This window comes from Monodelphis domestica, chromosome 5 (genome assembly GCF_027887165.1).
Source record: "Monodelphis domestica isolate mMonDom1 chromosome 5, mMonDom1.pri, whole genome shotgun sequence".
Lineage (NCBI taxonomy): Eukaryota > Metazoa > Chordata > Mammalia > Didelphimorphia > Didelphidae > Monodelphis > Monodelphis domestica.
In genome coordinates, this window is record NC_077231.1 from 310,153,155 (window position 1) to 310,164,052 (window position 10,898).

The 10,898-nt window shown below is 51.8% G+C and overlaps 1 protein-coding gene across 2 annotated transcripts; it reads left to right on the forward strand.

The window, feature by feature from the left end:
• Nucleotides 1-3,408: 3,408 nt before the first annotated feature.
• Nucleotides 3,409-10,243, forward strand: HOXA7 (homeobox A7). 2 transcript variants are annotated; one of them, XM_056800440.1, is made up of 4 exons: nucleotides 3,409-3,532; nucleotides 3,660-5,042; nucleotides 6,654-6,956; nucleotides 8,241-10,243. In XM_056800440.1, the coding sequence occupies exons 2-4, from the start codon at nucleotides 4,967-4,969 to the stop codon at nucleotides 8,543-8,545; spliced, it is 684 nt and encodes a 227-aa protein (XP_056656418.1). In that variant the 5' UTR covers nucleotides 3,409-3,532; nucleotides 3,660-4,966; the 3' UTR covers nucleotides 8,546-10,243. The 2 variants fall into 2 exon arrangements, with proteins under 2 accessions (XP_056656418.1, XP_016281984.1); XM_016426498.2 differs by lacking the exons at nucleotides 3,409-3,532; nucleotides 3,660-5,042 and having other exon boundaries at nucleotides 5,064-6,956.
• Nucleotides 10,244-10,898: the final 655 nt, after the last annotated feature.

The window sequence follows — 10,898 nt, forward strand, 5'->3', positions numbered from 1 at the left end:
AAGGCTGAGGCAGCAAAGAAGCCAAAGAATCACTGGGGGACTTGCCTTCTAGGGGGGCCAACAAGAGCGAACACTGGAGTGGCAAGTCTTGGCAGAAGAATCTGTAAGGAAAACGCAGAACCATGGAACGCCATAAAAGAAAATGATGGCTGTTAGCATTTATGGGGTGTAAAGCGCTTCAGGGGGAGAGGACAAAACTTAGGGAGCTGCTGCCGCCAGGCAGGCAGGGAGGCCCTTTGGAGGTGCAAGGGGCAGCAAAATGCTCCATCAAACTGTTTTGTTTTGTTTTTAAGTTAACCTCCGAAAAACTGAATGTGTTGTTATAATTAGTAAAGAGAGAAATAGTTCTGTTCATCAAAAGGAGAGAGAGAGAGAGAGAGAGAGAGAGAGAGAGAGACAGAGACAGAGACAGAGACAGAGACAGAGACAGAGACAGAGAGAAGGAGAGAAGGAAGGAGGGAGGGAGGGAAGCCCTTTAGAGGTGCAAGGGGCAGCAAAATGCCCCATCAAACTGTTTTGTTTTGTTTTGTTTTTAAGTTAACCTCTGAAAAACTGAATGTGTTGTTATAATTAGTAAAGAAAGAAATAGTTCTGTTCATCAAAGGGGGGGGGGAGAGAGAGAGAGAGAGAGAGAGAGAGAGAGAGAGAGAGAGAGAGAGAGAGAGAGAGAGAGAGAGAGAGAGAGGAAGAGAGGGAGGGAAGGAGGGAGGGAGGGAAGGAGGAAGGCCTTAATTGGTCCATGTTGGGACACCCTCTGTTGCTGCAGACTGAAGAAACTTCAAAGAATGGGCATTAAGGGTGTGTAATAAAGGACGGGTCTGCAAACTGTCTGGAATTCGGCCCTTAATGAGTTTACAACTGTCCAGCCACAATTAAGATTTTTCCACAAAAGCTTTTTTTCATTTATTTTGTCTGGTCTCAGAAGATAAGGGGGGTGTGAGGAAACAGCCCCCTTTTATGGGGACTGGTTGCTGCCCCTTGGGCGGCTTGGGCTCCAGTTTGGACATTTATCTTTCATGTTTTCTAAGCAACAGGGTAAGAGGATGGCAGTTGTTTCCCCCCTTCTCCTTTCTATAATTGGGACCCTGCAGCGGGCTGGAAGTGGGACTGGCGTCCCTGGCCCCAAGGCCAGCTTGTTAAAGGGGGCCAGCTGCTGGGGCCCGAGTCCTAGGCATTCCAGAGAGCTGCAGTGGCGGCAAGTGACCAGCAGATGGCAGTGTGATTCCACGGAAGCAACCCGCTGCCGCCATGAAGCCTTCAGCCTGGACTCTGGGCAACTTCTAAAATGTCGACTTTATGGGAGTATTTCTGGATTTGAAGCCACTGATTTGAGTTTAACAACGGTCAGATATTTCCGGTCCTGCTCATGTTTTGACTGATGCCTTTCTGGGAGGGTTTAAAAAAAAAAAAGATAAATTGGTCTATGGACAAGGCGAGTCTGTCCCTTGTTCTGAATCCTGGAAAAGATTGGAGTTTGCAGGATATGGGTTTTAAAGCAGAAGTTTTGGGGGGACAACTTGGGGCCGACACTTTGATCCGCACATTTTCCGCCCTGGCGAGCAGCCCGCCGTCCCGCTGGAGCAAAGCTCCGCGCGTGGAACTCAGTCTTGCCGAGAAGGGCGTTCTCAGCAAGCATAACCTTCTAGACCTGGGTCCCCACCCTGGCAGGCCAGTCAGAGGAGCCAAGGGTTTCCACAGCGGGTCCGTAAGAAGCCCAGCACTCTGGAGAGAAATACACACTCACTCACAAGGCACAAAATATCACAAAAACAATCACCAGCAGCAACATAATAGATCAGTTTAGGGATTGATTTGGTTATTTGAAAGAATGTATCTAAATAAATTGAGCAGTGCCTCACTTAAATAGAAAATGAGTTTTAGGGGTCTCCACTTTCCCTCCTAAATATTGCCTTTTGCAGGAGGCTAAAAACCCGACAAAATGACTATTTAATTTGTAATATAAGATCATTTGTAATGGTCTAACAATATAGACTATTGTTTTTTAAGTTAATATTTATTCCTCAGTTACAAAAGTAGGGCAACATTTATTTTTATCTTCCATTTCCCTCCTCCTTTCTCCTCTTTCCTTCTTTTTCTTCTCTTTTCCTCTTTCTCCTTTTTTTCTCCTCTTTTTATTTGCAGTAAGAAAAAAGGAGAGAGGATCACCAGGATTCTGTAGGGTTTTGTTTTCCTGATTCGGAGCGGGAGAGGGGAGAGAATTAACCACCAATATTGAAAGTGCGAGCGGGGTTCAAGTCCCAGGAAAGGAGAGAAAAGGAAGGAATCCAACAATACCTCTGTTCCATACGCACAAGCACACAGCACCACTTCTATCATTCCACGAGGAGAGGGAGGAAGCCGGGAGCTGGGTTTGTTTCCAAATGGAAAAAGCAAAAGAAAACTGAGAAAACCACTAACCCACCCGGGAGCTCTGGGAATCCGGCACACGTTGTATTTATTTGGGTTATTATAGTCTCCGCCAAGCCCACAAAATGTTTATGACCCAGATCTCCGCGACAAACGCGTTGTAAAATTGAGGACGGGATTTTGGCTGCCCGTCGCCCTCTTCCTTTCTTTTATTCTGTGTTTGGGGGTTCATATCTATATCCATGTTTGTCTCTGGGTGGGCGCATTTAGTCAAGATGGTGAAATGACTTCATAAACTGGCATTCGGACCTGGACAGATTTGCGTTTGTGTGTCTATATTCTGATTCCATGGAGAACGGTTTCTCTCTAGATATTGGATGTGTAACTATGTATGTTTACATGTATACACACATGTGTGCGTCTAGAATATTAGCTGTGTGTGTGCATAATGCACAGAGAGATATTTCTCTATTTTTCCAGATATACACCCATATACGTCAGCCCAAAGGCTGGTTAGTTTGTTCAGGTTGTCCAAGCCGGGAATTTGACTAGCCAGAGGCAGGGCAGAACCCACTGAAGGTGTTCGGCCTGTCTTACCCAGGGCTGTGTCAGCAGAGATTTCGAGCCCCCAGTGCACCCGCCACAAATGCTCCGGACTGGCGGGGCGGCCTCGGAGATCCCGGGCTGCGTGGGAGCTCCTGAACTCGCAGAGAGGCTCGGGAGAGTGGTTAGTGGCCATCGCTCCCTTTTAGCTCCGTTCGCCACCCCGGCAGGGCCACAGCCCCGACCACTTCATTCCATTTCTTTGCTCATTTTCACGCATCTGTAATGAGTTTATCCTGCCGGCTGAGATGTCCTGGATTACAACTAACAAATAGTCTTTGCCCAGTTAAGCCCGAGAACGAGGGGAAAGGGGCAAGCGGAAGGGCATTGAGAAACGAGCGCGGAGGGAGACCTGGCAGAGAGGCTGGGGGTGTGGAGACAAGGCTGTGGTGGGCATTCCTATTTTTATTGATGACTGGATTTCTGCTTCTGACTCTACCGAAACACACATCTAGGGAAAAGAGAGAGCTACAAGCTAAGGGTGTGCCTTCTGTGCAGCGAATAGACCCTTCCGCTCGAACCCAGCTGTGGGATTAGATCTATTTCGCGGCGGCCTGACCCGGTGAGGGGGTTTATATAAATGCGCAGATGGGGGGGGGGGTGGACAGAGACCTGGGCGAGCACCTGTATGCCTGCTATTGATCCCAAACGATAACAATATGTTCTGAATGTTGTTGCTGTTTCTATAGTTACTCGGGTGTAAAGCAGCGCTAGGGGAGGCTAAACCTCGGCGGTTCTAGAGAGAATTTTGGACCACCTGGCCCGGAAAAGACCCCTTCACATGCGGAGAAAGTGAAGGGGAATGAGAAATTGAGAAGAAAGGGAAGGGGAGCACATACACACACGTTTCCCCTCTGGACGCTCCCCAATTCAGGGACGTGCTTGTAGGCCAATTCCCGGGAAAGTCGTCTCAGAGTTCGGGAGCAGCAGCCAGGGAGCCCGACCTGTGTGTCCCAGGAGGGGAAGAGGCTTGCAAGCAGCAGCTCCCGCTGCCCCAGTCGTGGGGTGCTGAAATTCGTTGTGTTCTTCCCCCCACCTTTCGGCTGGCGGCCTCTTCGTAAAGGGCATGGTCTGTTTTAAATGTCATCTCTGCAAACCCTGTCGCCTATCTTCCTCGCCCGAGTCTAGACAGGGGCTGGGCTGCCTGTTTCTTTCTCTTGCATCTTGGTCTGTTGTCACCAGAGGAACAATTTATTGGTCTAAAGCAGTCTAATTCAGTCGCTTTGATCTCCTGGGTCGTCTTCTCGTTGGCTTCGCTTTTGGTTAATGTCCCTGGGCCTTTATTTCCTACCAGAAAGTGATGCTATTTAGGAGATTTGTCTTTTTCCTCTGCCCCCCCACCCCATTCACCCCTCCCTCCTTTACTTGGGATGGAGCTGGCCTCCTGAGCCGCCATAAAGAGGCATTTCAGGAGATTGGACCCTCTGGTTCCGAGTAATTCCTGGCATAAAGTACCCAGACAAGGCGACTAGGGCACAGCTCCAGGTCAAGCCCCCCAGTAGTTCACCTCCCCTTCGAGTGCAGTGTCCAAAGGGCCTGGGCTTTCCGTTAGCCAAATTCAGTGACATGTTCTGAATTCCTGAATCCCGGGGCTGCTGGGCCCTGCCATCCTTCCAGAGCCCCATTCGGCCGAGTGCCTTTTGTGTATTTTTTTTTCCAGAGTGTCAACACCCAGAGAGGGTGCGGCCAAACACACCGGCCAGGAACCATCTTAAAGGGTGAGCAGCGCTTTGTACCCAAGGAACCAAACTCTCATTTGCAGGAGAATTTCCGGGGCAATCCATTGTGCTCCCTCCAGTTTATGATGTGCAATACAGGCGGGCAGTAAAAGCTATCCTGACCCGGGCCCTCTGTCTGAGGGCCGAAGCAAAGTCATTTTACGATCCGTTTAGAGGAAGGGCTCGCCCCGACATCCTCAATGGAGAGGCATTTCCATTGTTGGAAGGCGGGCTGAGCTGGGCTGGGCTGGGGTGTGGGGGGAGCGCTGAAGGAGGCAATGAAGCTTCTGGCTTCGCTTGTGCGATGCGGGGGAGGGGGGATAAGGTGGCCTTCTGCAGCGGAGCAGAGGAAAGGTAAGTGTGTTTGCGCTAGTATGAGTGTGTGACTGTGTAGGGGTTGGGGAAAGTAGACTGGAAAACCACTGGGAAAGGGGGGAGTAAGGCTAGATTTTCCATTGCACCCACACACACTCCCACCCCACTAAAGCCAATTTTCCAAAGAGATAAAGAGATGCATTTCCTGGGAAGGGCCCCAAATTGTCCATCGCTTCAAGACTAGTTCCTATTTGCTAGACTATCCTCTTGCCGCACAGTATATGACTTCACTTGCACAATACAGACCCATTAGAGGCTCAGTGGGACTGGACTGGCTGAAGGGATCCTTCCTGAACCCAATTCACTTTTCTGATCTGTCCTTGAAGCTGTAGATCCTACGATCAGAAAACCTGGCCAGGGGCGCAGGAGGGGAAAGGGATGTGGTTGGTGTCAGCTCCTTCGCCCAGTTTTGCAGGAGCTCGATCATAGAACAAAGAAACGTCAAAACTGGCCTGGAAGAGACCCCCACTTCTCCCATACGACCAGCAGTTTGGACCGGGGTGGAAGGACACGAAGGAAGTCTCCTCTTTCAGAGAGGCAGATTCTGGGGGAAGGTGACTCCAAAGACCAAGAAGAGGAGCAGGGGGTGGGGTGGAGCGACAGGAAAAACTTGGGGTCTGATAAATCCTTTTTGCAAACTAGGCTCATTAATAGAGAGATTTTCAATTTCTTACTTTGGGGTGGAAAATGAGTGCCCCGATTGCCCTGGCAGAGCTTTTCGGAAACTTTTACTTCATTTGAGACACATGGTTCCTGTTTAATGTAGTGAGTGACTTGTTTTATTTTAATATTTAATTTTAACTGCGTCTGGAAGGACTGTGCCTTCTTGGCAAGCCCAAATAGGACATTCTGCCTGTAACGGGCCATCGTGGAGAGTGAAATACTAAAGCCGTCGGACAGCAGTCATGCAGAGGGGCACCTATAGCATCCAGGCTGGCACCTTGCCCATTCAGTCTCAGTCCTGCAGGAATCCAGGGAGAGGCCAGGATGGGTGGGAAGCTGGGAGAGTCAGGTAGGGGAAACCGTGCGGAGGAGAGACAAGAGTCTGGAAGCAGGAGGAAGGAAGGGTGAAGGCAGCAGGGGGTGGGAAAGGGTTGGATACTGTCTCGGTTTCAGTAAGGGAGAAGCTCTCCGCCTGTGGTCACCCTTAGCAGAGGGACAAGTGTCCAGCGAACCCTGGTCCCGAGGGTGCCCGCACGCCCGGGCATCGCTGGACCCGCACCCAGGCAGGGCACTGGACGATCGGCGCACGGAGCGCATACATACTCCCTCCCCCGTTTGAACCTCTTCCCCTGCCATGCTAGGAGGGAGGCTGGAGTCACCCTGAGCTCTACCACCTGTGATGGAGGAGGAGATTGGCGGAGGCCGTCATATGACCGGTCACGTGCTGGAGGCAAGCTCCGTCCAAAAGAAAATGGGGTTTGGTGTAAATCTGGGGGTGTAATGTTACCATATATCACGCTACCTCGTAAAACCGACACGGGAGCCTGCCGGACAACAAATCACGGGTCAAAATTATGAGTTCTTCGTATTATGTGAATGCGCTTTTTAGCAAATATACGGCGGGGGCTTCTCTGTTCCAAAATGCAGAGCCGACTTCTTGCTCCTTTGCCACCAACTCCCAGAGAAGCGGCTACGGACCCGGCGCGGGCGCCTTCGCCTCCTCAGTGCCCGGCGTGTACAATGTGAACAGTGCCATTTATCCAGGCCCCTTCTCGTCCGGATACGGCCTGGGCTCAGACGCCTACAACCTGCACTGCTCGTCCTTTGATCAGAATATCCCCGTCCTCTGCAATGACCTAACCAAAGGCAGCTGTGAGAAAGCCGAGGCGAGCGCCCTGCACAGCCAGGCAGAGACCAATTTCCGGATATACCCTTGGATGAGGTCTTCAGGTAGGGGCAGCGGACACGAGGAGAGGCGAGGACAGAGGAAAGGGGCAAGAGGGACCAGGAGAGGGAGGGAGAGAGGAGAGGACTGGACTGGGCAGGGAAAGAGGAGAGGAGGGAAGAAGACAGGACAGAAGAAGAGAGGAAAGGAGAAGAAAGGGCAACAAGGGAGAATGGAGAGGACAGGAAAGGACAGGGCAGTAACGGGGAGATAAGAGGGCAGGGCAGGGCTGGAGAGCAGAGGGCAAGCAGGCAGGCAGGCAGGCAGGCAAACGGAGAACCAAAGTGACTCCTGTCAGAGCCAGCCTCCATGGTTTTAATTATAGCAGAGGCGCCATTGCGTAGAGAGCCCGTAGCATTGTATGTAAATGAGTATCATAAAACTTTTTATTGCCCAATTAATGGGTTCTATCCTCGTAAATTTATTTAACTCCGTTTGCTTTGGAATTTTTAACATTAAGTGTGCTCGTTCGCCATTTCCTCTTCTTTTTCCTTTTGCTCTCTTCTCTCGTTTTCTTTTTCTTCCTCCATAGAGAGAGAAGAAGGTTCATAAGCCGCCCCCATGCCTTCCCTGCCCACACCACCTGGAGCCCAGGCAGATTTGGGGTAGAGACTGCCTGAGGACTGGGGAGATAGAAAGACGGAGGGGTTCAGGAAAGAACTGCTGAGCCGACAACAAGGCAGGGGGTCCACGCTGAGCTAGATTGGGGAGCCAGGCCCAGCTGCCCAGGGAAGCTGCTTTGGTAGTTGGTCGTGTTTGTGGGTACAGGAGGGAACGGAGAAGGGGTCCAAAGATCCCAGTAACTGGCAGATATTTGCACTGGCCCTGGTGGCTGCTGGGCCCCTCTTCGACTGGAAAAGGAGATATACTCCTCTTACTTGCCCCCAGTCTATATTGCTAACTTCTCTTTGTCAGTGCAGGCATTGTGGAAACTTAGCCGGCTGGAAAGGGGGGGAAAGCCTCCTAAAGTTTGTACGGGACTTAAATGTTTCCTTCCCCACCCCCACCCCCATGAAGATCTGTTTTTTATTTCTTCTCTTCTCTTTCCATCCCGACACCCCCCCCCCCAACTCCGTAGACAAGTAGGGGCAGCAGGAGTTGGAGAACTGGTCCGAGCTGGGGCTTGGGGGAGGGGTGGGAGGTCGAGCGGCCAGGCGAGAAAGGCGAGGGAAAGAAGGGGTGGGGGCTAAAGGGTCTAGGCGCCTGGGGGAAATAAGGATCTTTTCTTCTTGCTCCCTGGCTAATCCCCCGTGGGTTCTGTTTCTTTCGGTGTCTGGCGTTGCTTGCAGGTCCGGATCGCAAGAGAGGCCGGCAGACCTATACCCGTTACCAGACCCTGGAACTCGAGAAGGAGTTTCATTTCAACCGCTATCTGACTCGGCGGCGGCGCATCGAGATCGCCCACGCCTTGTGCCTCACCGAAAGGCAGATCAAAATCTGGTTCCAGAACCGGAGGATGAAGTGGAAGAAGGAGCACAAGGACGAGGGAGCTGCAGCTCCAGCCGCCACCGAGAACGCCTCGACCACCCCTTCGGCCGGGAAAGTGGAGGAAGAAGAAGAGGAGGAGGAGGAGGAAGAGGAGGAGGAAGAATGAGGCTGGAGCTGAAGGAAGGAAGCCCTAGCCGCCCAGCAGAGCTGTGGAGTCTGATGGATGCACGTGACAGTCGGAAAAGCGTCTTTAAGAGACATACCCGTTTTATTTTAAAAAAAGAAAAAGAAAAAAAAACCCTCTCCCCCCAAATCCTGTTCCTCTCCCCTGCCCTTCTGCCCTCCTAGCTCAGCTCCCAAGACTGGCCACACTGAGGTGTCTAGTCTGTGTCTTCTTCTCCCCTCCCCCCTCTTTCTCCTCCCCGGGTCCCTTGGAGTCTCTTAGCTGAGCTCCTCTACCCTGAGCCCGCATAGGCCAGGGCCCCCCTGCCCAGTCGGTGCCCTCGGCCCCGTGGCTGCTATCCCTACCCCTGGCCGAGGGAGCCCGACGGGTACACAGCGCTGGCGCTCAGAGATACTACCTAACAGAGCCCTTGGGCTCGGTCACCCCCTGATGAAGAGGGCCAGGGCGTCCAGGCGCCCACCAAACTACCTAATATGCCAACCCAGAGCTCTGGGGCTTCCGTTTCACAGTTCAGAATTGTCTCTTTCATTTTCCTTCCTGAGCGAAAGTGGGGGAGGGAGAGACATTCTGACCCACACCAATACACAATACACGATCACACATATACACACACACCTAGACAACCACTACACTCCAGCAATGATCTGTACTACCTATCTGATTTCCAAACTACCTATTTGTTTGCTTCACCTACCTAGCTCCTTCATTAAGACTGTGCTTTAGGAATCCAAGAAGGATTAGATGCTAAAGATGACTGATTTAAAAAAGAAAGAAACAAAGAAAGAAAGAAAAAGAAAAAAGGGAAAAAGGGAAAAAAGAAAAGCATAATATTTTCACAAAAGGCTTTTAGTCCACTTGACTGTGGAGGAGCGCTTCTTTTCGTAGCTTGGGCAGAGAACTGGGGACCAGGGCTCACTGGCTTCTATTTAAATTGAAAAGAATAATAATATATTTATTCCAAAGCGACTCTAAATGAAATCATATGCTGCAAACTCGCTTTCCTCTCCTTGCCTGAACATTCCGAGTTCAGAAGAAATGCCTCCGCTTCTGGGGAGGGGGCGAGGAGGGCACCCTCTTTCCCTTGGCTGGCACCCCATTAGGCTTTTGCTTGGCCAACCTTCCGAGGGCTGCAACATCCTCTGAACCAAGTTTCTGGCGAAAGTGACCATCCCCCCACCCCGCCCCCCACTTAATACACCTTCTCCTGCCCCTTCTCACCTCTCCACACCGCCCGCCCCTAGTCCTGACTCCTAGCCAGTGTTTAATATTGCTACCCTGCCTTTTCCTACACCAACAAATCCTGTCTATTTGACCGAGTTCGGGGGTCATTTATATTGTCTTGAAGCTTATTTGTAAGACCCCGTCCTGACTCGGGAAGGCTGTCATTCATTGGGATACCTTTGTAGTGTGGTGTTTTGTTGCTAACTCCTGTAGCGAGGCAGGCTGGCTGGGCGGCTCTAACGCCCTGTGGAAGCTGCCCGGCCTTGGTCCCTGCCCCACCCTTGCCCCTGTCTCTGGTGTTCTCTCGTGTTCCCGTCCACACTGGCGCTGCCGTCTATGTAGGTCTTGAGAGTCCCAACTGTGTGTGTGAACTCCAAGGAGGTGACTGTTCCAGTCTTGCCCCCGCCAAATGTGGTTTATGTTACATAGAAAAATAAATGCATATATGCTTGGTGACAATAGACTGGGCTTCTTTATTCACCGCCAGGCACTAGAAAAGGCGCTGGGGGAAATAAAGGGCTGGGGGGGGGGGCGGGGCAGGGGGCAAAGAGCGAGCTGAGGGTGTGGAAGGAGGACACACGTATGTGCTCCTTACACACATATGTGGATACGGGAAGGTCCGGATACATGTGAATATAAACACACATTTCCATTTGCCAACATTCCAGCGCTGTGGCTCGCATAAGTGGGCACCCAAATGGGCACCTTTCTCAGAATAGGGTCCTAGGGGACGGGTGGAGAAAGGACGGTGGCTTGGCCATACCTCGCCCTAGCTCCATAGCCTGCCTCCGCTCTGAAGTTGAGTCCGGCAGAGCTGAGAGGCTCCCCGAGGTTCTGACCCCAGCCTGTGAGGTTCAGGAGCCAGACTGCAAGTGAGACAAAAAGTGTGGGGCTCCAGGGCCGAAATGCCCTTGGCAGGGCTTCCCGTCTAGCCCTGGTGCATCGCTCCATCCCATTCCAGGCCGTCCCATTCTATTCTAGGCTAGGCCATCCCATCCCATGGGCTGTTGCTGCAAAGGGGTCACGGGGAAGGGAAATCGAAATTCGCTCAAAATCTCCTGCAGCCAGGGAAGAGATTGGGAATGGGGGGGGGGGAGGAGGAGGCCAGGCCGAG